Source organism: Drosophila arizonae, chromosome 5 (genome assembly GCF_054131065.1).
Source record: "Drosophila arizonae isolate 15081-1271.41 chromosome 5, UAZ_ARI_1.0, whole genome shotgun sequence".
Lineage (NCBI taxonomy): Eukaryota > Metazoa > Arthropoda > Insecta > Diptera > Drosophilidae > Drosophila > Drosophila arizonae.
The window spans coordinates 7,604,016-7,629,722 of NC_142925.1; the positions used below are offsets into that span (position 1 = coordinate 7,604,016).

General features: G+C 39.4%; 5 protein-coding genes across 13 annotated transcripts in view; 1 reads left to right on the plus strand and 4 right to left on the minus strand.

Moving 5' to 3' along the window:
* The window catches only part of Galphao (G protein alpha o subunit), a 41,189-nt gene extending 30,029 nt beyond the window's left edge, over nucleotides 1-11,160 (minus strand). Inside the window, exons 1-2 of one of the 6 annotated variants that reach the window (XM_018009667.2) lie at nucleotides 11,007-11,160; nucleotides 9,342-9,676 (exon numbers count right to left, since the gene is read on the minus strand). In XM_018009667.2, coding sequence (XP_017865156.1) covers nucleotides 9,342-9,459 — 118 coding nt within the window. In that variant the 5' untranslated portion in view covers nucleotides 9,460-9,676; nucleotides 11,007-11,160. Of the gene's footprint in view, nucleotides 1-412; nucleotides 817-2,198; nucleotides 2,441-9,341; nucleotides 9,693-10,777; nucleotides 10,919-11,006 lie in introns of those variants that run through there. The other 5 variants (XM_089470174.1, XM_089470177.1, XM_089470176.1 and 2 more) reach the window with 5 other exon arrangements.
* A 221-nt stretch (nucleotides 11,161-11,381) lies between these two features.
* On the plus strand, nucleotides 11,382-12,211 carry LOC108615279 (succinate dehydrogenase assembly factor 2-A, mitochondrial). The gene is made up of 3 exons (XM_018009674.2): nucleotides 11,382-11,536; nucleotides 11,592-11,776; nucleotides 11,834-12,211. Exons 1-3 carry the CDS (start codon nucleotides 11,519-11,521, stop codon nucleotides 12,102-12,104), a joined length of 474 nt encoding a protein of 157 aa, XP_017865163.1. The 5' UTR covers nucleotides 11,382-11,518; the 3' UTR covers nucleotides 12,105-12,211.
* A 258-nt stretch (nucleotides 12,212-12,469) lies between these two features.
* Nucleotides 12,470-13,561, minus strand: LOC108615280 (uncharacterized). The gene has a single exon (XM_018009675.2). It carries the CDS (start codon nucleotides 13,559-13,561, stop codon nucleotides 13,103-13,105), a length of 459 nt encoding a protein of 152 aa, XP_017865164.1. The 3' UTR covers nucleotides 12,470-13,102.
* A 24-nt stretch (nucleotides 13,562-13,585) lies between these two features.
* On the minus strand, nucleotides 13,586-21,852 carry LOC108615266 (ran-binding proteins 9/10 homolog). Of its 2 annotated transcripts, XM_089470155.1 has the most exons (13): nucleotides 21,629-21,852; nucleotides 19,376-20,706; nucleotides 16,654-16,821; nucleotides 16,389-16,579; nucleotides 16,143-16,324; nucleotides 15,966-16,078; nucleotides 15,626-15,777; nucleotides 15,339-15,562; nucleotides 15,168-15,259; nucleotides 14,162-14,230; nucleotides 13,969-14,102; nucleotides 13,785-13,896; nucleotides 13,586-13,722 (listed from the first exon to the last, which is right to left on the minus strand). In XM_089470155.1, exons 1-13 carry the CDS (start codon nucleotides 21,850-21,852, stop codon nucleotides 13,586-13,588), a joined length of 3,129 nt encoding a protein of 1,042 aa, XP_089326281.1. The 2 variants fall into 2 exon arrangements, with proteins under 2 accessions (XP_089326281.1, XP_017865139.2); XM_018009650.2 differs by lacking the exon at nucleotides 21,629-21,852 and having other exon boundaries at nucleotides 13,969-14,108; nucleotides 19,376-20,606.
* On the minus strand, nucleotides 20,090-25,115 carry LOC108615273 (uncharacterized). 3 transcript variants are annotated; one of them, XM_089470172.1, is made up of 5 exons: nucleotides 24,591-25,115; nucleotides 24,256-24,528; nucleotides 22,829-23,560; nucleotides 22,271-22,766; nucleotides 20,090-20,321 (listed from the first exon to the last, which is right to left on the minus strand). In XM_089470172.1, exons 1-3 carry the CDS (start codon nucleotides 24,719-24,721, stop codon nucleotides 22,855-22,857), a joined length of 1,110 nt encoding a protein of 369 aa, XP_089326298.1. In that variant the 5' UTR covers nucleotides 24,722-25,115; the 3' UTR covers nucleotides 20,090-20,321; nucleotides 22,271-22,766; nucleotides 22,829-22,854. The 3 variants fall into 3 exon arrangements, with proteins under 3 accessions (XP_089326298.1, XP_017865155.1, XP_089326299.1); XM_018009666.2 differs by having other exon boundaries at nucleotides 22,271-23,560; XM_089470173.1 differs by having other exon boundaries at nucleotides 22,221-23,560.
* Nucleotides 25,116-25,707: the final 592 nt, after the last annotated feature.

The window sequence follows — 25,707 nt, forward strand, 5'->3', positions numbered from 1 at the left end:
TGGTGAGTGTGTGAGAGAGAGAGTGGGAGATCTGCACACCCACACTCGTTGGCTGACCTTGAACTTTCGCCAAGCGTCTGAGTATGAAAAGTATATTATTGCTGATTATTAAATTTATAGCATTTTACATGCGGCAGCAGCCGAGAAATGTTGATGCAAAGCAGACAATAAAAAAAAAAAAAAAAAAAAAAAAAAAAAAACACTATATATGCGAGGCAGATTAGTCATAGATGTGGCAAGCCTAGAAGGCAGGTCAACTTGATATGCATAGACGAGCAGCCGCTAAGTATGCTATGGTAATTACGCGGCGGCAAACTTAACGAGCGATAAACCGGAGAAAGACAGGAGAAAGACAGAGAGAGGGCGACAGCAGGGGCAGTGCGAGAGTGGGCAGGGAGACATGGTAACTCACCCAAGAGCAGCAGCTTAATCTCTTTGGCAGCCTGTATGCCATCCTCTTTGAGATTACGCTCGATCAGGCGACTTCTGGCGGCTGCGGCTCGCTCCTCGGCAGACTGTGCGCAGCCCATGGTGCGTATTGCCTCGACGCAAAACGTTTTGAAGGTCGTTTGATATCGGCCAAATCAATGGCCGAATACGCGGGGGATGCAGAAGTCTAACGGAAATTAACCAACAACAAACAAATCCCCCACAACGGCAGCAACAACAACGCCTCTGTTGTGCCTTAACCTTACAGTTTTGTTTACGAAAATATTTGTTTCCGAAATTCTTAGAAATATTTGTTTTCTTTTTTGTTTTATTTTGTTTTTTTTTTTTTGTTGCCTTCAGTTACACTTTTGGCTTGTGCGCGTTACACTGTAAGAAATTGTTTGATGCGATTTCAGTTGAATTGATTTGCATTTGCACTTGTCAGCCAGCGGGTGACATAACCGTAACAACAATTGAATTTATGCGCATTTGTTGACAAACAGGGCGACTCGATGCCAGGATAACAGCCGAGACACATTCGTCTGCCACACGGATGCTGCACGAAATGAATGCGATGCCGATTCGAATGATTAACTGTGCGCCTCGTGCTTTCTTGGCCAGCAACCACCCCGAGATAAGCACAAAACCAGCTGGCCAAATTAAATGCTCACCAGAGAGCAAGTGAGAGTAAGAGAGAGTGAGTAAGAGAGAGCAAAAGCTTTTTGTGCTTTCTGATTTCTAGCCAAAAAGAAGAGATATTAAGAAATAAAAGTTGTAATAGAAAATAATACAATTAGCATATACACAAGATTTTTGGCTTGATTAGAGGATTTGTTTTGGCTAAAGGAGTTGAGCGAGCAGGTGTTACACTTCATATATATATATATAATGAGTGCATATACATATATATATCTCTGTGCAGCTAGAGCCTTGACAAACACACACACGCACGCACAACACGCATACGCAGCGTGTGACAAGCAAAGCAAAAACAACAAAAAAATCAATAAAACACGCTAGCAAAAAAGGTTATTTTATAGTCAACGATATTGCATAGCGGATAAGCTCACACACACACATTCATACATATATAAATCTATATATATATGCATAGTCGATTATTGTACGTGGCCATAAATAATATTGATAGACAAATTAATAGCGAGCCATATTATTTGCAAATGCCCATGGACATGACCAAGAGTTTTTCCCGAATAGCTAGCGCTGCGCTGGTCTTACAAGTGGCCATAAACACATTCACACACACGCACACATGCAGAGAGAGGGAGCGAGCGAGAGAGACAGTGAGAGGTGTTGGGGTGGTTGATTGGGCGGCCAAGGGGGTTGCTCGATCTGACGCAAAGCAAACAGCAAGTGCCATAGCGAGTGCGAGCGCGAAGTACTTTTGCTGTTGTTCATTTTTCTTTTTTTTTTTTTGTTGCTACAGTTTTTCTTTTGTGAAAAGCACGAAATATTCAATTTTCTTTGGTTTTGATTTTTTTCTCTTCTTTATATATATAAATTTGTTTCTGCTTTTTGTTTATTGTTATTGCACGCTTCCAGCAGCGCAAAGACAGCAGCAGAGAAAAAAAATGATTCATATGAAAGAAAATTTCGGGGCGAAGCTGCTAAAAATATTCCTTTTCATTTCGATTTTAATTTTCATTTATAATTAATGCAGCAATTATCGAGCACTTGTCGCGCCTGTATCTAACGAGCGCGCAAAATTCAATTATTGTTTTATTAATCAAGTTGAACAATTTCAATACAATTTTGTTATTTTTTTTATATCTTTAGGAATTCTTTTTTTTAATTTTCTTTACGTAGTGAAAATACGCGTGATTTATATATATATAATCTTTTTTTGGTTTTGGTTGAACGAATCGCTTTCTCTTTAACTAACCAACTGACTGAGTTGGCTGGAGCTGTCACTGGACTCGCTGGACTAAACGAACAACCAGCAACCGGAGCCGCCCTAAATGCGCCTGCACGTACTCACTCTCAATCAATCACTCAATCTCTCGCTCTCTCTGTCTCTCTTGCTTACACACGCACACGCGTACTCACAATTACAGCTGAAGCAAAAGCTTTTACGAAATACACATACACATTAGTGAATGGGCTGACAGAGCTTTACGTTGTGCGCGTGGGAGAGCAGGAGAGCGCGCATGACAAGGAGCCAGCGAGAGCGGGAGAGTGAGTGAGCTGATAGCCTGGAATGTTTGTAGAAAAAAAGAGCGCTGGAGAGAGAAGGAACGGCAGAGTGAAGTAGGCAAGTGAGCGCGCGCTGCAATTGGCTTGGTGCTCGTTCAGCGAGTAGCCAAGCAGCGAGTGTGACAAGGCAAGGACAACAACAGCAGCGAGTGTAGCACACACACGCACACACACACACATGGGCAGGCTCATAGACAAGTTAGCATTTTAAAGTCACTTTTAGGCAGCTTAGCTTTTAAACGGCTAACTATTAGGCGCCTTAGCTAGAATACGGCTTGAATGCAACGAGAGCTGACCTTTTCCATCAAATGACGAGCGTTGACAGCCGACAGGATGAGTATATTTTCATTCTATTTTCGCCCCCCTTACCGGAAAACTATAGCATAGTGGGGAACACAAATACATTGAATGCCGCCGGCGGCAGATTAGATAAAAAATGGAGGAAAATCGAACCCCAATTGATGATGGCTGCCCAATTGTGTTCAGTCATTGTCATCGGCTGTTTGATTGAATGTTCAGACTGCCAGCGTTAATTGACTAAAAAGCTTTTTGCCCAGCTCTCCAGGCACATATCGCATTTCAAATTGCGAATCGCCATCGAGCAAATCAATGCCCAGGTAGCGTCCAGGCGCGCGCACTCAACAGTCAACTGCACGCCACATAAGTCAATTAATCTTATTGCATGGCTCATAAAGGCGGAGGCAAAACGTCAAAGGCTCGTCGAACAATTATGGCCAGCATTCGCATGGCCATGCAAAATGTGTGCTGGCCCTTAGTTTAGGTAATTATGGTGACCCGAGCATTCACAATGGGCATTCATAATATAGCATTCTATTGGCTATTAATATAACCCTTAATTAATATGGAGTGAATTGAATTGAGCTTTAAAGTCAGAGTTCCTGTTTAAGATTTTCCATGTAAAAAATATTATTGAAGTTTATTTTTTAAATATATCTAAAAGATCTAAGTTAAAAAATTGCACACTAATTAATAATTTTTTTAGTTTTTACAAGCATTTTACGTCGATTTTCTTTTATATTATATTATGCATATATTCCTAACAATAAACTAAAATATTATATTATATCATCACAAAATTCTCTGTTTTAGCTTCCCTCAACTCAAAAGCTAATTAAAATCGTAATTGCACATTATCTCTGATTATTCAGATTTGATAAGCGCATTAGCTTAACTGCTCTTAGTTAATATTTTGAGCACTCTAATTGAAAAGTTGATATTATTAAGGGAAATTGCAGTCAACCTTCAGGCTTTTATTTCAGTTTTAATTAGACCTTTCTGAGAATTGCAGTTTGGATAATGCCAACCGACAGTCGTTGTTGGGATTTCCAAGAACTGTTGCAACCACTGAGCCAAAACTACACCACAATATCTTCAACCCACTGGCTGCCCTCCTCTGTGGAGCAGTTAAATGTGGCGATAATTGGCGTCGATGTCAGAGACCGCAAGGTAATTGCATTCCATGGCAAAACGAACAAATGGCGTGTTAAAGCAAGAGACCTAGTCCGAATGGCTGCCCTGCTTTAACAGGGCAACTGTCGAGAAGGGGTGGTGGGGCTGGTGTTAGGGTTGAGGTTGAGGTTGGGGTTGGGGCTGGGGTTGGCTACGCAAAACAACAAATTCAATTGAATCATCATTTGCAAGCGGCGGACAGTGGCGAAAAAAAATGGAAACAATGAACGAGTAGCAAATGAAATTATTGAATGAATTGGGTTAGGCCACAGGCGTCACGAAAGGGGTTAAGAGAGAGGGAGGGCAGCGGGCAGCAGGGGAATTAGCGCGACAACAACCGCAGCCAATGACAACGACAAACAGCAAATTGAGTGCTTCTATAAAACTATGGTGCTCTGTGCTTCATTTTCATTTTTTTATTATCACGCGAACTCTTTTAAATGACAAAACTAGAAACGGAGAAGAGACAATATACTTCTGTCACCCTCTCTCTTTAAGGGTGTTTGGCTTTTGACTTTCTTTTGCGACATTTGACTCGAGTCAATTAAATTCGATTTGTATTGGGTTTGGCATGTTTTCCATAGTTTATTTAATGAATCTTGTTTATTTGCATGGAGCAGGCGAGTGCAGAAGCGGAGGGGGGTTTACACTTCCCCATGGCAGCTGCAGCTCGTAAAATGCACTCATTGATTTACTTTAGCCAAGTGCAGGCAACCAGATTCACTTCAGCCCTGTCAAGCAGCAATTTCTGTGAATCGTTTTTAGCTGGAAAATCAATTCTGCGCTTTCCTCAAATAAAGTGATTACCTTCGTACCATCGTTTCTGGGCATTATTATTGCGAAACCATTTTTCATATTCCCTTCATATTTTCCTTGAACTTTCCATTTATATTTTATTTGTTTTGCTGATTGAATCTTTGAGTAGTGAAAAAAGGAGTTCAATCAGGAAATTTTTTTGCGTAGAAGCGAGATAGGTTAGCTAGAAAAGTAATTTTTAGGCGGGTAAAATTTAAGCAAGGAAGAGCAAGGGTTAAAGAAAATGATGCTAGATTTACATATATATTAGAAGCAAAAAATTAAGAAATTCTTTAGATAAGAAGTAGAGACCTCGTATAAATATTATATATTAAATAGCATGTGAAAGAGATGATAATTAAATTAGGACAAATAATATTTTTTAATTTTACTGAATTAATTAAATTACGGCAAATAATATTTTTTAGTTTTGCTGAGATAATTATTTTTAAATTTAATTTATATATATATAAAATAATTTTCTTTGTCTTAATTCTAATCATATTTATAATCTTTCAATTACACTGATCTATAATAACTATCATTCTTTACTATATAATATCGCATTTTTTAGGTAAAAGATTATTTGTTTTATAGTTCACATTGTCTAAGTCCGCTTTCAATCGAAATCCCATGGCATTTTCATTCATTTTCTTTCATTCTAACAACATTTACTAACGCCAACTTCTCAGGCAACACAATATTGTTTGTGTTTGGTCCGGGCCATGCTTTACGTTTAGGCCAACACACATCACTTGGTGCACTTTGGGCCATAAAACACAAGCAGCAAATGTTTCCTCAATAGGCACTTTGGCCTGCAAAATTATGTTAAAGTGTTGAAGCATCCGTTACGAGAGGGCGGCCAAAGGTGCAGCAGAGCAGTGGGCGGGGCAACTGCAGCTGGCAAAAGGACCAGTTGGCACTTGTGTATCGATGTTTTGTCCACAGACCGAAAAGGCAACCACACCCATGACAAAGCAGTTCAGGTCGGGGCGGGGCAGTGCGGGCAAGCGCGGGGCGAACAGGTCGAGGCATAGCTCATGTACTCTCAGCTGGCAACAGTTGCAGTCGAGTTGTCGTGTTGTCGTTCATTGTTTGTTGCTCGGCTTCCTGCCGCCATTTGAGGCTTCCTGCCTGCCATTCGTCTCCCGGCTCACCAAAAAGTGCAGTGCCCACAACAACAACAACAACAACAGCAACAACAATAACCGTAATGGAACATGAACTATATTGGCCCCATTGCAATTGCCAGTTACCTGTAGTTGTATCAAATATGCACTCAACAAGCGGAGTTGAAGGAGAAGGAGAGAGAGAGAGAGAGAGTGAAAGAGTGGGAAACTGAAACACCTTGAGCTGAGTTGACTTAATTAATTGCTCAACCAGTAAATTGATAAGCAAAGTGAATATAGATATAAAAAAAAGGAAGCTGAACAAATTATATATGGTAATATTTAGGAGTTAGGCTTGAAAGACCCTGAGCTAATGTTATGCAGTATTTAGCTTTTGATTGTATTATCTAACTAAATCTCATATAAAAATATCAATTATATATTTCTATATTCTTGGAGTTATTGGCGCTCAGAAATTGTAGAGCCCATTTCCAGTTTTAATCACGACATTCATATGAACAGATATCTCCTACTCCTCCCCTGCCCAATATGGACTGCCTATTCTCTTATATTATATCATATTCTTCTATACAATGTTAACTTTCACTTTTATAGCCAATTGTAGCTGGAAGCAGTTTCATCCTTCTCTATTATACCTTACGTACGTTAAGTAGGTTTAATTTAAGATACTTGTATTAGACTCTATCTCTTCCATCTATATATCAACGCCGTTGAGCACTAAGCACTGCGCGCATAGCAAGTCGTAAAAACGAAGCAAGGGCTTTAGTTGTCGCCATAAAATTCATTGAAATCTGTTGACAAGCAATTTCAATGCAATAATAATAAAAGAAATAATGAAATGAGCAATTCTAGGAATTAGAAAAACTACAGCCAATTTGTTACATAATATTGGAACTAAACTAAACTCATTTAAAATATATAAAATTTTGTCAGAATATATGATGTCAATTTAGTTACAGTTAACCCTTCATTTCGTAACTCCGTTAAGCCCTAACTCTATCACTCTATCTATCACTTCTATCACTCTCAACAGCACCCTATTCAAGTTTAAGGTTTACTGAACTCTAAGAGAGCTTAAGGATATAATTCTCCAATAAGATAGATTCCCAATAAAAATCTGCTTTGTTTTTCCATGTTAAGTACTTAGACTAGATTAAAATTTATCTTCAACTTCCAACTAAATTTAACTATAGTATTTATCAAATTCAATTTCCCAGAACCTACTCCAATTGATTGTTATATATGTATATATCCCACCCATATGCACGACAAACGGAAACTCGTTCTTCTTCTTTATTTGGGTGTGTATGTGTGTGTGGGATCTGGCGCGTGGCATTCAGGTAAACGGGATTAGCGTGCGACTCCAATGTCAATGTCAATGGGTTGCAAAACTGCTTAAGTGCTTAGCTGGCAGCCGGGTAAGTTGTCCGTTTAAAAGAACCCGTTGTCATGTAGCCACCACAGCAGCGCCGCACCGCAGCACCACACTTGAACCTTTCCCTAGTTTGGTGTCATGGCGCATGGCTTGTGGTTCCATGTCAATCACCAGGTTGAGCTACACGTGCAAGCGCTTGAGTGTCAAGTGACGTTTTGGCGGATGCAGGCGCGACAGCAAAGACACTGAGAGAAATACAGTGAGTATAGGGTATGGAAGTAAAGTAAAAAGTGAGATCGAGTGAGAGTTAACAGGTGGAGTAAGAAATAAGTGAAGGTCTCATGAAAAAAATACATTTATAAATATTTTTAAATTTAAATTTTTAGGCATTTAAATTTAAAAACAAATAAATAATTTAATAAACATTTGAAGACAGTATTTATATAAACTGAAACAAATAAAATAAAATAAAATAAATAAATAAAATGATTCTTTCTCTTGGAAAAAATATAAATTTTAAGGGACATAGAAACCCATCTTTTCTCTCAGTGTACCTGTTGTTTATAGGCAAAGGCGCATACTTGAGCCTGCCGCATCTTTAACAGCGATGCGTCTGTTGCATAGACAAACACGCACACACACAGACACACACACGGGCACGCTCTGCTGTAGTTGCAACTGTTGCACCGTGGTCTAAGTGCACTTAAAAATGCATTGCGCTAAATGCCCGTCGATTTGTCAGCTGTCATTAGTCGAAAACTTGACTGCACTGCATGATGTATGAGCACTTGAATCTGGCCAGAAAACATGAACAAGAAGAAGAGACTACAACAACAAATACAATAGCAAACAGCAAACAGCAGCAACAACAACCGCTCGAGCGAAAATGAGCAAAGAAAATGGGAATGATGAGTTTTGGAGCTGAGAGTGAGAAGCGAAAACGAGAGCCGGACAATGGGATGACATGCAAGCATCGCATTTGACCCAATTGTTGTTTCTTTTTCTTTTCATGCCGAATATTTTTTGGTCGCTTTTGTTGCGTGGCCAAGGCAACAACAGCAACAACAACAACACACGCTAAGAATAAATTATCATGCCACTGGATGATGATGCATCAGCCTTGAGTTACGTTTAACTTTTCCTGCTGTTTTTTTTTTTTTTTTATTTATTTATTTATTTTTGTGGCTTAGTTTCTTGTCATTGACAGCTCCGAAGTTTATTGGCCAAGAATAAAGCCAGTCATTGAAAGAAAAAGTATTTTAAATGCTTAATTTGGCCAAAGGCAAAGAATTTTAAATATTTAGTTTGGGTAAGTAGGAGGAATAAAAAAAAAAAACATTTAGCAATACAAATCTGAACTTCAGAAATCCATAAAAAATTCTTATCGAAAATACACATTTCAAATATATTTCTTCAAAATATATATTTATTTAATGTATTTAATGTAAAGGTAAGGCAATGAAATTAATATTTATCAAAAAAGGGCCGTTTCCGTTTACATTCATTTAATAACAAAACATATGCTATCTCTCAGCCATAAAACCTTCACGGCCGACACACACACACACACCACTGTGCCTGGGCCTGAAAGTAATTGAGCCTGCAGTAGTGAGAGATATTGAGGGGGGGACAGCAGCAGTTGAGGAAGAGGAACTTTAAACAGCTCAAGTGCACTTTGCAACTCGCAACTGATAAAGAAATTCCATTTATGTAGGTATCAAAGAGAAGAAGAAGAATAAGATGATGATATTGTTTGCTTTTGCATTCTGTTTTATTTTTCTGTCTTTTATTTTGTTTGGAATAAAAAAAAGGAGGGAACCGACGCACAGCGACGACTTCCTGGGCGAAAGTTGTGAGTGGAAATATGATTGCATTATTTTTTTTCTTATATTATATTATTGTTATAAATTGTTGTAAATTGCACTTACCGAGTAGCAAAAGTTTAATGTCCTTTGCCGCTTGAATGCCATCCTCTTTCAGATTCTTCTCGATTTGTTTGGAACGTTGTATGGCAGCGCGCTCTTCAGCCGATGTAGTGCAGCCCATTTTGTTAGACTTTGTTGCGTTTAGCTTATATTATTTGCTTATTAGATGATTTTGTGTTTTTATTGTTGTGGCTTTGGCAGCACTTGTCAGTTAAGTTAAGGGGATTTCTTCTTATTGGGTGGACAGCAAGTGCGCAGCTTTTATTTTACTTATTTATTTATTTTTTGTTTTGTTTTTTGTCTTATTTACAAAATGCTTAAAATTACAAATATACACACTGCAAACGGAGGTATTATTTATTTATTATATATTTTAATTCGTTAAGGGAAATGGTGAGCAGCATCCAATTGGATTTTTTTCTGCATAAACAATAACTGAGCGTTCCGTTGTTCGGCCACGGGAAGTGAGAGCAGCAACAAAAACAACACCATGAGCAATGAGTCACACACACCCACACACACACAGATACACAGCCAAGCACCGGTATTGAGATAACTACTTGACAAGTGCGCCTAATTTTATGGCCGCCACTGTCTGTCTGTCCAATAGGGCGCGTGCAGCTATAATTGAACTGCGCTTTTGTTGTTGTTGTATTACGCTGTTATCAGCGGACAACAACAACAACAACAGCAATGAGAGCAAGCAGCAGGCACTGCTCTAACCAATTTACATATGGCTTGAATGGAAAATATGTAATATTCTAAATATATATACATACATAATTGTATCTATATAGATGTTCATCAATTTCATTTATCTAATCAGAAAATGCTATCGAAAATTACTACGAAAAAGAACATATGAAATGCAGAGCGAAAAAATTTCCGCATTTTGACCATTTATCATGTTTTTGGAAATATTGTGCATGGTGTGGCCAGGTCCTGCTTTTTCTGTATATGTATATATATTATATATGTACATATGTGTGTGTGTTTGTCTGCAAGATGTGGGCGTGGGCGCAAAAAAAATGTGTTAAACGGCTGGCCATAGCCGGCTAAGACGACGCGTGGTCACACTGGAGATGATCTGGCAGTCGCCGCGCCTCCTTTGGCCCATTTGATGATGATGCTGCGTTTTGTTGCGCCTCGATGGGGAAACGTTTAGTTTTTTATGCGGCTTTTGCGTGGGTGCGTCGCGTTTTTCGGTTTTTATAGTTGGGTGGTTGCTTGGGGGTGGTGTTTTAGGCGCTTGTATAAATTTCCATTTAGTAGTTTCGTGCCGCGCTGCTCACACGCTCGCGCTCTCACACGCACACGCACTCTTCACACACATACACACATTTATACTTTCACACGCATACACACGTTCTCCCACCCACCGCCAGGGCGAGCAGCGTGAGCGCAATTTTCTTCGTTTCGTTCTTTTTTTTCGGCTTTACATTTTACCACCGCCTAGTTTCCAGCGCCAGCGTATACACACAACACTTGCACACACGAACTGAGCAGAGCAGAGCAGAACTGAACTGAGCAGAGCAGAGCAGAGCAGAGCAGCGCAGCACGGAGGCCACCCTCTTGTTCCGCCCGTTTGCTTGTTGGCTTTTCAGTTTCTTATATATTTAATTGGATTGCATTTTGGAGAATTGATAACACATTAGATTTCACAATTACCCGTTACACAATGTTCAGCACTAGCACTTTGCTTTCAAATTGCATTAATTCTAATTTAATTGGAATATTTCGGGTGTGCAAAAACTTGTAACACACTTTTGCTGCCTCTCGCTGTCTCTTTCAAACTGAATCTGGCATTGCCAGACCACTAGCTCCATGCACTTTGTTTACATTTCGCGCGCTGTGGCAGCACTCTGCTAATTAGCAGCACTGTTAACTTTCTTATTGGCGTTACAGTACGAATTCAAATGAGACCAATAGTGCGGAGTTTAGAGTTGTTGGATAGCCACTGAACGCTGTTTGTAAATATTAAAAAGAACTAAAGTGCCATAAATTAGGGCTTATGAGGACTTCTTGTTAATATTTAATGCAAATTGAATGATGACTGTTAATAACAGTTTTTCTTTGCCACCAATTCGCTTTTAACATAAGAGTTGCATGCATTGCTGCAGCCCTGGCCACAAACAGCTGATCGCAATTGCGTGTTTGTGAATTTGAGGGAAACAATTAAAATGTTACGTCAAGTTTTGGTAAGTTATAAGCTTATTTAACAAACGAAAAATGGATAATTAAATCCTTTTTTAGAGCTCAACATCTGTGCGCCGCTTGCTGGTCTCTCCCACACGCTGCATGAGCGGCAAACAAAATGTGCCCGACAAGATCGAGTACTCAACTCCGCCGGAAATAATTGATTACGAAGAATCGCCCCATTTACCAGTGCCGGAGTATCCCATCAGACCCGATGAGCCGCTCGAGACTCGCAAGCAAAGGTGTGTAGACTATACTATAATTATAGTTCACTAAATAAATCAATTCCCATCTGCCAGACTCCTGTATCAATCGCGCAAACGCGGAATGTTGGAGAACGATTTGCTCCTGAGCACTTTCGTGGCCAAATACCTGAAGGATTTCGATGCCGAGGAAACGGCGCAATACGATCAGCTCATCAATGGCGTGAGCAACGATTGGGATATCTATTATTGGGCAACAAATACGAAGCCAACGCCGCCGGAATACGATACGGATGTCATGAAACTGTTGAAGCAACATGTCAAAAATACGGAACGTGTGCAGCGCATCAGGCAGCCGGACTTGTAAATTCGTATTATATAATCAACCCATATATAGTCTATTAAGCTATGCTGCATATTATCAATGTTCTTAGATCAATTCTGTGTTAAAGCAAAAACTAATGGAAAATTCAATTTCTTGTCTTTTCTTTATAATTTTCATGTAATACAGATATGATAATATATATATATGTCTGTATATACATATATATAAACGATGTCTGAATGTATATGCTTATCGAATAAGTTTCACTTTAGTTGCGAATTATTACAGTTAAAACTTGCACTTTTTGAAAAATTGATCGAAATTTATATTTTCTTGCTATTGCGCCCCAAATATTTTCGTACATATATAGAAATCGGTTTGATTCGATCTGTTAAATCGATCACACGTTAAGTTAATGAATTCTATTTTATTTGAATTGTTCACAATTGTTTAGCTTTATATGTATATATATATATTATTAATTAGCAGTTGGTTGATTCAAGCGATTAAATTTCTTTAAACTCTAGTTTTAAATTTAAATGAACAGGTTTTATTATTTGTTTTAAATATTTTAAAAAGAGCTCCTTTTAAATTAAATAATAATAAAGAAGTAAACATTATTTTGGCTTTAAACAATACAAACACAATCGACTTTAGCCAGTTAATTTCCGATTAGGGGACTTCAATTATAAATTTTAATTATACATAAGAATAATATTACACATAATTGTTGTTGTTTTTTTTTTTCGCGGTTTTCATTTTTTGCTTATATCCGAAAGGCTAATGCATATAAAAAATATGTTGTAAAACGTTTGTTATTTGTTTATAGTTTTGTTTTGTTTTGTTTCGCATTTAAAAATCTCGCTAAATCAGAAACACAATTATTGCATGAATTATCGCGGCATCAGTTAAAAGTACTTAAATAGGCGCACAGTTGATGCGTGTAAAAAAAGTGGTGAAGTAACAACAGAATTAACCTACTACAGATACAGATAGAGATACAGATTACACAGATCGATTTCGTTAATCTTTATCCTAATCTAGTCGAGCGTCTCGAAGAAGTCGTGCGGATCCACAAATAGCGCCGGGCTGCTGCCACCGCTCATGGCCGATGATGATGCTGCCGAACCCGCTGCCGATGCCGATGCTGATGCCGATGCTGCTGCCGCTGCTGCTGCTGCTACAGCTGCTGCTGATGCGGAACTGCTGACGCCTCGATGGCGACCACGACGTGCTGTACCGCCAACACCACCACCACCAACACCTCCACCCCCACCAGCTGTATTGCCACCACGTATGCTGGTCGCTGTCATGACGGGATCGTAGGTTCGGGTTGAGGTCGCCTCGCTGCTCGACATGGACGATTTGCGACGACGCTTGTTGCGACGCCGTCGCCGCCGTTTGGTGGTTTGCACAGCGGCCGTCGATGTGGTTGGCACGCTGCCCAGCGGTTCGGTTAGCACGCTGGTGCGCGGCAAGGTCAGCGTGGTCTCGAACATCTTCAGCAGCGTCGGCGAACTGGGTCAATTTTGCGGGAACACATCGTCGATGGTAATGAAAGCATCCTCGCCCAACGAATTCTGTCCGATGAGTTTCAGTAGCTCAGCCGCATGCGCCACCAAATACTCCAGCGGTGGCCGACGCTCAAAATTGAGCGATTCTACAAAGAGATCAAACCTAAATTAGTTAACCAACTGGATACAACAGCTTGAGTTTACTCACCTAATATGGCTGAGTTGAGCGTGGTGGAGACGTTTTCACGTCGCGAGGGACACAATAGCCAGCCCAAGGGACTGGACCAAGGATTTGAGTAGGCAATCAAGCTAAATGCATCCTAAATAGATTCGAGAATTCCAAATTTAAGTTATTTCATGCTTGGTTATAATCAAATTGCTCAATCTATCACCTCCAACATTTGACGCTCCTCTTCAGTCATGAGGTTCTCCTTCTCTAGCTGCTGGCCCATGCTAGACAGTTCCTTGCCAAATTCTAATATCTTTTCAATGACACGCCCATAATTGCGCGATGAGGGCGATATATCTACATCTGGAATGGTTAATTAACTATAATTTGTTTAATTTATGTTATTCTCTCCATACCCATTTCCTCATCGATGGCATCTAGAGAGTTACGTGCTACACTGGCATTGCCATTTGAACAGGAGTCGCCTGGATAGATGGACGAAGCAATTATTAATTTGAGTTTAAATACATTCAAGTTTAATAATATATATCTACACTTATTATGAAATTGAACTCGTTTTGACATCTCCGTGGCGAAATGTAATCGCCAAATTACAATCGTTGAGCTTTTCTTACCATTCCATATTTCGTCTTCTTCTTTGGTTAGTAAACTCAGTTTTCTTGAACACAATTTGATTGATATTTCTTGTAGGGAAATTCAATTTTTTAACCATCTTTGCCTAAGTTTATTAGTACCCAATTTTAGTCTTCTTCTTGAATTCTTGTCATATGGTTTTTGACGGTGCCATGTCTTCTTGAATTTACAGTTCTGTTTGCATTTCTTGAATCTATGTTATACATAAATATGCATTCAGCTTTGCTTTTCTTTGAACTAGAATCTGCTTAAAAATTATAATATACAATTAATTAACAATTATAATATTGTTAAATATATTTGCCGAACTCAGAAAAAAAAGAGCAAGTCTGCCTTTTTATTATACCCATAATTTCCATGGAAAACGGAAAATCAGGATATAATGGGTTTGTTTTAAGAGTACTTTTATACGATAATCCCCAACAATTCTTAACTAGTTTTAAATAGCATTTGAATCAGTTTACAGTTCAATGCCAATTTAAAATTCGTTTGTTTGGCTTCTTTCGTTCAGGCCCTTAAATTCAAATATTGGAGCCTAAATTGTAGTAAGCCTTAGTTAAGTAATATACAGTATTGTTTCATATACTACATAAAATATATTCATTTTACATTTGTATATATAATATACTGTATAATATATAAGGTTGTTCTGGAATCGACCTTTTTTAATCATCAGCTAAGCACTTTGACTAGCCCTGATTAGATAATAATCTAAACTCATTCCATGGCCCCACTTAATGATAGTTAGTTATCTAAATTGAAACGTACCATTGGAGTGACTGTTGCAAGGCTCCATTTCCACATCCATGCTATTTGAATCATGCTCCGGACACTTGTTGGAGTTGTCATCAATAATCATGCTGCAAATGCCAAGCAAATCATATTGCATTAAAAAAAAAAACTTTTTTTTAGCTATTTTGCTTTAGCTGGAATACAAACATTTTGGGATCTGTTTTATCGCCTGGTTTTATCACAGCTGAGTTCGCAGTGTTGTTTTGTGGCTGGTTGGTGTTAGTGTTGGTGCTGGCGCTGCCATTGCCGCTGGCGCTGCCGCTAATATTGCCGCCGGTTTTGCTGTGCTTGAACGCCTTGGTCGACTGTATGACTGACGTTTGATTTGTGGGCATGGTCTGTGTGGTGGCGGTCACTTTGTTATTGGCGTGCTAGAAAAATGTAAATTGATTTGGTTTTATATAATGCATACGTTTGAATATCTAGTGACCCACCTCAATATCAGCGCCATTGATCATCTCAATGAATTGGCGACACTTGAGCGCAAACCAAAGATTTTTATTGTTCTCGAGGAGGCCCGGATATGCGCGTAGCGTATTCTCAATGGCCTGACTCATTTTGCCTGTTTGTATGAGCTTGATTATCTCTGTAAGAGAAAATTATGTGAATTAATTACATGAAAAGGTCAAGTTAAATTAAGTAACAGCTGCCTTGGGTGGGTATCAATTATATAAATATTAATTTATCAGATTGAAACAGTTCATTCCTCTAAATCTGCTCTATAAAACCCTCATTCTGGCAGCTATTACTAAATACCAAGTTTTTGCTACACACTTTGACGTGTCTTGATTGAGGCCAAGTCCTCGTCGAAGGGTTGATGTGTGTAGGCATTAAAGGCCTCAGCTGTCTTGCAGTAACCACTATGCACCAAATATGTGGAGACCAGCCTAAAAATACATAGTACCAATTATTTATTTGACTCTTAATCAATATCAATATTTGCATGCTCGCCTGTTCATTAGATTTTCGGGAGTTTCCAGCAGATGCGGATATCTGTCGATTTTGCGCAGGATAGTGGCGCGCATGTCTCGCATCATTTCCTCAATTTTATCAAATTTGAAGGGCTCTTGGCCAAAATTGGCATCTACCTCCTCGCCGGGCGTTTGCAGGCCCACCGTCGGATAGAGTTTGGTCTGCAAAGGGCATTAATTAATGTCATATAATATTTAATTAGGGTCAATCTATATATCTACGCACCGGCAAGTCTCTAAATGCGATGCCCAGATCGAAGCCGTTCTTGGTGTAGAAACAAGTGTTGTTCAGAAAATTAACACAACAGCCAATTATATCGCCGGTGGTGAAAGTGGGTCCATACGACTGCCCATTGCACGAAGAGCTGAACGAGTTGCCATCGTAGCCATGATAGCCATACGACTGCTTATCCCCACCTGTTCAGAAAATCAAATGATTATGAGTGTGTCTGCTATATGAAATTGTTATCTGTATTTGCCACAATACGCACCTGGCAGACGATTCATGCGAAACTGCTGAGCGGTCAGTCCAATGCCCATGTAACCGTTGCGACCCTTGGAAATGATGCGCACCTCAAAGTAATATAGGCCACAGGACGGTGGTATTGGGTATGCGGTGCGCACAGAGCCAGCTGCCTCGCTGTGCTGTTTGCCCACGCCTGCAATGGAATATATACATGAGTACAGTGAGGACACGATAAACTGCACAATTCTACATAATACTATTATAAAAATGAGCAAATTACTATAAAATACTTCTGCTATTTTCTGCAAATATTTAACATTTACATTTATATATACAAATTTTTCCTAAGTTTCTCACAGCGAATGCCCACTGTAATTGCTTCAGTTCACAGCGCGTGGCTTGTGTATGCAGCCAATCAGCTGTTTGCCAATCACTCACACAAGCGTCTGCCAGAACGCGAATAAGCGTGTGAGAAGTGGGCGCCAAAAAACAAAAACAGTAGCTACCACACTCGCACAAGTGCAAGCGAGACAACCAGTGTGTGTGCGCGCGCCTTGCATGCAGTGGGGTCGCCACTGAAAGCAGCGCGTTGGCGTTTTCACTTGCTTTGCCCAAAAATGGCAGCTTGAGCCAGTGCTGCCAGAATTTTGAAGGCAAGAATTGCTAGAATTTCAAAAAATAGTTGCTAAAATTGCTAAAAAATTTATTAAAATTGCTAAAAGAAATGGCCAAATTTTGTTAAAATTTTATATGTTAAATTTATTACTTTTATTTATGATTAAGTTTTTAAATGATAGTTAAAATGTCGTCCAATTGTTCCAATATACTTTCTTCATCATTAATAGCATATTTGGAGCTGCATCTGCTATGCATATCGCGTCGCCCACTTCAATAAGCTCAAGGCTTAGAAATGTTGAGACAATTGTGCCTTTACTATTGCTGAAATAGTTAATAGCAACTCCTAAAGATTTAAGAAAATTTAAACAATTCATCTAGCAAAAGACTGAATCACCAATATCAGCCCGCAAATTTTCCGCAAAGTGCTCGGCAAGAACATTTTTTATTATATGACTTCTCTTTGTTCTGCCCAATTTTATGTTTGCTGCCGATTGGCAAGCTGCAAATTGGTGCGCACATAATTGCGACAAATGATCGCTTGTCACTATTGCTGCGTGTTTTGCAATGTATGTATAGGCACAGTGCAGCCTCATGCTCCTCCGTCTTGTCACTTTTTACAACAAAAGGCAACTTGTTTTTTTTTTGTATACACGCACCCATCGCTCTTATATATTTTTTTGTGGCAGCGTGGTGGCGCACATCATAAAGCTTCGCGCCAATAGTGCACTTGCAATAGGCGCAATAGGCCCTTGTTGAGTCTGTGTCATCCTTGCGAATCCACTCTTTAAACTCGCCACTCAACCACACATCGCGAAATTTTTGGGTATACGTTTTTGGCGTCTTTTATAAAACTTTTAATGAATCTAACAAAAAGGCATACAATTTAAAGCTCAGCGCACTAATGACACTCGATCACTTTCGATGAATTTGTAAACTACTTATTGTTCACAACTATTGAACTATTGTTCACAAGTTTGTGCATTTATCGATATTGTTATGATTTTGAACAAGTTGAGTTCTTTTTAAGATGATGTTATTGTGAGATCACAAAAATCACAAAATTGCTAAAAGTTGCATAATTTTTTTTTTAAAATAGCTATATTTGTGGCTAATAGCAATTTAAAAAAAAAATTGCAAAATCAAATTCAAAATTGCTAGATCTAGCAACTTAATGGCTAAAATGGCAGCACTGGCTTGAGCAGCTGTTGTTATTGCTGTTGCCTGCTATGCGAGAGGAAAATGAAGAGGAAAGAAGTAGTGCGAAGAGACAATGATAAACTGTATTTTAAAGTTGTATCAATTAATTAAGCTTATTTGTATGCACTGAATGAATTGTTTTTAAATACAAAAAATTGTTTGTATGTATGTATATACTAAATTTTAACAGTAGAAAATGTTTAACAAATTTTTATGACTCACTGCAGTCACGCTTATTAATGGACAATTAAATACAATTGAATTGTTTAACACATCTATATTCTGTTAATAACATAAGAGGACTTGTACATGAGATCAGCGCTGAGTTAACAGAGCTTCCTATTAAAACTGCCCTAAAAGCTTATAGCGTCTTCTGAAAGCGATCTAAGCTGTTTTCGCATAACCTCAGAGTAGTTAACGGGGTCTGCATAAAGCTAGATTTAAGGAGCTAAACAATCTTCCTTAACAGAGGAGAAGACCTAACCAATAGGAAGCTGTTACAATTTGTTAACATAAGAACATTTTAAGATAACAACTGAAGAACTCCATTTAAACGAAGTCGGATTCGCTTTATTAACTATCTAAATAATCGTATAACAGCTTAGCTGCTGCAACTGTTAAAACATGCTAATAACATGCACAGCTCTGGTCATGAAATAGTAGTGCGACTGTATGCAATTAACATATTTTAAGTTCAAGCTGCTAACATAATGTTACACTCTGCATGTAAATCCTTAAGATGTTTTCGCATATAAATTATGAGCCCGTTCTCGTATATAAATAATATATTTTAGCTAATTCAAACAATTCTGAAGCTGTTTTCATATATGTTTGTAATGAACATAACTTAACAGTTCCAGCAGCTCATTAACATAATGCTATGTCGGTCTGTAAATTATGAGTTTTCTACTTATAAATTAGCCAACACTCACCTTTGTAGGTGACACGCAGATTGTTGTGCGAGAGTCCGATGTTGAGGCACTTGTCGTGTGGATTCCAGCAGCGTGGCAGCGGCGTCTCGTTCTCATTCACATTCGGATAGAGCAGACGCAAGGGATCGACGCCCTGATGACCCGATTGATTTGCATTTCGTGTGCCGCTCCCGCCACCACCTCCGCCGCTGCCACTGGCCTGCCGAGATGAACTGTGGCTCTGGCTGTGCCCATCCCTCTGGCTGCTCGATTTGTGGCCGCCGGCGTACATATCGTTGCTGAAGTGGCTGCCGTTGTTGCTGTAGAAGTGACGCGTGCGTCGTGAACTCGATGCGGCGCTGCTGCTGTTGTTGCTGCTGCTGGTATTGTTGTTATTGTTGTTGTTGCTGGTATTATTGTTGTTGTTGTTATTGCTGCTGCTGCTGTTGTTGTTGTGATTGCTGCGCGGCGCACGCAGTAATGGTGGCAGTGGGGCACGCGCCGTGGAATAGCTGGGCAAAACGGCAACAGAATGAAGTCGCTGCTGACCACTGGCTGATCCGGATCCTGACGCTGATGCAGCTGCTACTGCTACGGCAGCGCTTGCTGCTGGTGGCGGTGGTGTTCCGGCTGCCTGCTGCTGTCCAGCAACGACAGCGTCAACGTCAACTTCAACGGCGGCCTCCTCCTCCTCCAGCACCTCCTCCTCCTCCGCTTCGAGGTCGTCGTCACCGCCTTCGTCCTCCTCGTCGTCGTAATCGTCAATGCGCTCCACGACGGCGTCGTTATCGTTATCAATGGTTCCCGCGTCAATCGTATCGGCAATGGTGTCCGCCTCGATTATCTCTGGCTGCGGTTGCTCCTGCTGCTGCTGCTCGACCTGATCCTGTTCCTGCTGCTCGTGGTGCTGCTGCGCCTGCTCCTGCTGCTCAGCTTCGACACGCGATTCGTCTGCCTGTGGTAATTGCTGTTGAATAGGAGTGGGTGAATGCTCATGTTCATCAGCCTCAATTTGTTGTTGTTGTTGTTGCTGTTCTTGTTCAGTGTCTGTTAAGAGCCTTTGCTCAGCCTCTATGTTAAATAACAGCGGTGCAGCTGCGCTGCTGCCACTGAATGCAGATGCATTAACAGTGGCTGCTGTTAAATTGCTGTTGCTGCTGCTGCTGTTGCTGGCGCTGCTGTTTTCCGTGGACAAATTCGGATGATGCTCATTATCGTTATCGTTATCGTTATCGGCATGCTCAAAATCCATTGTTTGTTCTTTATTATTGAATTCTATACTTCTGAATTTTGCTATTATTGTTGCTTGTTTCTGTTTGTTTGCTTGTTGTTGGTCTTGTTGTAGTTGTACTCTGAGAGAGATTTGAAGCAATTAAAAGCGACGAACAGAAAAACAGATAAAAGTGTGCTGACTATGGGCAGGCATGAGGTATGTGCGAGTGTGTGTGTGAGCTAGATGGAGCATCATGAAGTGGAAGGCAAATAGATGCAGGTGCTAAGCAGCAAAACACAACAGCAACAGACGTGTGTGCGTGCGTGTGTGTGTGTGTATACACAAGTACAACAAACAAAATGTCCTTTGGCCAGGCCTCTGTTTCTGCCTCCGCCCCGCCCCCACACAAACAGCAACAATATTATGCACAACAGCAACGGTAAATAGCAATAGCAAAATAACAGCAGTTTACAGCTTTTTCTTCGACGCACACAATAACAACTGCAGCAGCAACAGCAGCTGCAGCCACAACAACAACAATTAAACTACAACTACATGCAGCGAATGCAATAAAAAATCAATAACCAAATTGCAGCACTATTGCGTTATTAGCCAAATGCTCACTTCACGTTTTCTTTTACAGTTAACAAAATGCGTTTCAACTGCGTTTTTACGTCGTTCTTTTTTGAAGTTTTCTTTGTTTTCCCCCTAGTAGCAGCAGCAGCAGCAGCCAGTCACAGTTCACACATACACACACACATCAGCACACAGTTCACACATACACTAATCACACTCATACCAATAGACGCGCACACACACACACCGTCGTCTATACACACGCACACACACACTCATGCATACAGAAAAAATTTGCTGGTGGCCAAATAAATGCATTGCAAATGGTTGGGTCTGGTGTTTATTTGGTCTGCTTGTGATATTGTTTTGTTAATATGCCATCTTGGTTAACTGACTGCGAGTATTAAACATTGAATTTGCGTTACCTTTACGAAAGTTCAGTGCACTTTAAAATCACACAAATGACTTTTGTTTAAGATTTTTACCTCGAACTGAGCGCAGTGTGACCGACTCTGACAATTGTAGCCAACTGTATGTTAATAATGCCAATGTCGATTGACATTGAACTGTAACGCGTGCTGCGTGGGCTAAGAGTGACCATTTTAGCTGTGCTCAATAACAGAAATGTTATCGATAAAGCGCGTTGATTTAAATTTTGAGGAAATTCGAAGTTATCTTGAAAAATTATTGCTGGAGTAAGCTGTTTCATAAATATTTGGCATGTATAAATAAATTTGGCTAGAAATTGTAAACTTTTAAATATATTTAAACTGTTTACGTGTTAAGTATTGCTTGCTTTTCCTCTATTGGTTAAAAATCCGGTTCTTATCTACGGCTACGCTTGACAAATAACTTCATGGAGCGCTATGAATACCAATATGACTATGGCTTTGTTTTGTTGTTGTTGGCAAACACATTTGCTAATCAACAATGTGATGGAAAATTACCAGAGAAATGCAAATGGCTCTGAAACTATTGCGTTTTAAGTTTATATATATTGTTGGATACAGAAATGTTTTAGATATGCGTGTACAAAATTTTATTCTAGATGTACATATACATTTAGTATATAAGTACTTATATTATATTTAAATTTATGTTTAGCTCTATGTTCATATAGTTTGCACTTTATCAAGGTGTAATAGATTGGGCTGCTTTATTGCGGAACACGTTTAAACACCAATATAACACAACAATTTAAATATATTTATTTTAGGTTAGTCGCGCATTGCTTCATATAATTTCATCCTGACTGTTTGACGGTCTGGAACTGTCTGAAAAAGTCTGCAGCTTTGGGCTACTGCCATGATCCGAATGATTTTACATGTACAGAAAACCATCTCTAAATTGAGAGTAACTTTACTATAATATTGGGGTTTTCTATGGGATACTCTAATACAGTTAAACAGTTTATTGCGCTCTTCGCCATTCGCTCAATTTCACGAAGTTCCAATTAGTTCTCTAATACGAACTCACACAGTGAGCTCTGATTTGAGCGTAACTGTTTCTCTGTATTGGTAAATCTATGCAGCGCACCAATATACTCAAAGCCAGTGACGCTCTCTTCTCACAGCTCGTATAGCGAGCGGGAGAAGAGCGTAGAACGTAGCCCACTCACCAATACTAACAAAAAAAGTTTATATATTATCTACAATTGTATTTTAAGTTTTAATTTATTAACTTACAACTATTAATAACTTAATTCCAATATCTAATTATATCGTCCGAGTTGCCAATAGCTGGATTCATGCACCACCATTGATGGCTGTATGTGGCTCAATGAGGCACAGCCAGTTAGCTTCATTGTGGTGTCAAAGTCGTGTCGCAGGATCTTCAGGAGCTGTTCGACGCCACGTTGCCCGTTGGCCGCCAAGCCCCACAGAGCGGGACGGCCAATGAACACGGTTTGGGCGCCCAGGGCTAGGGCCTTGAATATATCGATGCCCTGCATAATGCCGCCATCGAGCATGACCACCAAATCCTTGCCCACAGCAGCGACAATCTCGGGCAGCGCCTCGATTGTGGCCGGCACTGTGTCCAGCTGTCGTCCGCCATGATTGGAGACAATGATGCCAGCACAGCCCGCATCACGGGCCAATTGGGCATCCTCTGCGGTCAGGATGCCCTTCAGCACAATGGGCAGCTGGGTGAGCTGTTGCAGCCACTTGATATCCTGCCACGTGATGCTCGAATCGTACTGACTGGTCACATACGCATTCAGCCCAGAGCCAGCGCACTTCGATGCGAATCTCTGTGTGAACTCATCCTGGAAGTTGGCCAAACTCAAATGCGAGGGGAATCTGAAATCATTGCGTGCATCCGCGCGACGATCGCCACTGGTGGGCATGTCCACGGTCAGGACGAGCGCCTTGAAGCCGGCCAGCTCGGCGCGCCTTATCAGCTGCTGGGTGAGGGAGCTTTGGATTAAAGATAATGGAGATTTACTTATAGATTATATTCACATTCATATTCATATTCATATTCATATTCATATTCATATTCATATTCATATTCATATTCATATTCATATTCATATTCATATTCATATTCATATTCATATTCATATTCATATTCATATTCATATTCATATTCATATTCATATTCATATTCATATTCATATTCATATTCATATTCATATTCATATTCATATTCATATTCATATTCATATTCATATTCATATTCATATTCATATTCATATTCATATTCATATTCATATTCATATTCATATTCATATTCATATTCATATTCATATTCATATTCATATTCATATTCATATTCATATTCATATTCATATTCATATTCATATTCATATTCATATTCATATTCATATTCATATTCATATTCATATTCATATTCATATTCATATTCATATTCATATTCATATTCATATTCATATTCATATTCATATTCATATTCATATTCATATTCATATTCATATTCATATTCATATTCATATTCATATTCATATTCATATTCATATTCATATTCATATTCATATTCATATTCATATTCATATTCATATTCATATTCATATTTATATTCATATTTATATTCACATTTATATTCATATTCATATTCATATTCATATTCATATTCAGAACTATTCACTCACCGTTCCTTGTAGATGTAGAGCTGAAACCATTTGCAAGTCTCTGGCGCAGCTTCTGCCACCTCCTCAATGGAGCAGGTGGACAAAGTGCTCAGAATGAAGATGGAGCCAGCTTGGCCAGCGGCGCGTGCGGTGCCTATTTCTCCATCTGGGTGAGCCAGCTTCTGCATTGCAGTGGGCGCAATGCCCAAGGGCCAAGCGAGCTGTGCACCCAAAATCTCGCAGCTGATGTCCAGGTGGGAAACATCGCGCAGACAGCGCGGACGCAAGCGTAATCTGAAATGGAATGTGAATATATGTTGAGCATATAAGATTAAGTATATTATATCTGGTTTTACCTCTTGTACGCCTCATGGTTCAGACCGCATGTTATCTGCTCTCCGGCGCCACTCTTATAATAATCTAGAACATTTCGGTCCAGCAGCTCCTTGGCCTTTTGCTCAAAGTCGGCAACGGAAACGAGAGACATGATTTGATTCTCTATTTATTTGAATATTTTATTTATATATATTTTAAAGATATTTATTCAATTAATAATGTTAGCGAATTAACACCCGTTTAGCTTTGCTTTGTATCTAAGCGAAAGAGGCCTCAATCGTTCGCTTTTATACACTTTGCAGGGGAGAAAAAGAGCGTCAACAAGATATAAAAGATGACAAGCAATGTTTATCGATGTTAACGTGGCAATATTTATTAAAAAATATATTAATATTTATTTGAGGTATACAAAAAAAATCGTAATATGAGAATATGAATATATAATAATAAAATAAAATTTTAATTAATTTAGCAATTTCACTAAGAAAATCTTAGGCTAAAACCTGTTCAATTAGCTCATTAATTGAAGCAAAAAAGCAAAATTGCAAAAAGCTGGAATACTTAAAGCAAAAAGTAAACAGAGAACTAAATTGAAGAGCGTAACAGTTTCTTTGTTAGTATTGGTGAGTGGCATACGAATTGCAATACAAACTCACATTTTACGCTCTGCTCTGGATCGCTATACGAACTGTGAAAAGAGAGCGTCGCTGACTTTGAGTGTATTGGTGAGCTGCATAGATTTACCACTACTAAGAAAGAGTTACGCTCAGTTTGGGGCTAACTGTGTGAGTACGTGTGGTTGATCTGATTGGAACTTCGTGAAATTGAGCGAATGGCGAAGAGCGCAACAAGTTGTTTAACTGTGTTAGTGTAGGCTATATAAAAAACCAATACAAAGGCACGTAGACGCTCAGCTGGGCTCATGGACATATAGCTGTGATAAGACTAGGCCGGTCTAGCTGCTAGCCGGCATTTGTGCAAACTGAATGAAGTTGGAGTTTGCTAAAACTTTACTTAGTTTTACCATATGCATGGAATTTACTTGAGCTGCAACAAACAGCTGAGACACCCAGTATGAATATCATTAGATTTGACAGGCCTTCAGTTGAATGCTTAGCTCAACACGTGGCCCATTCC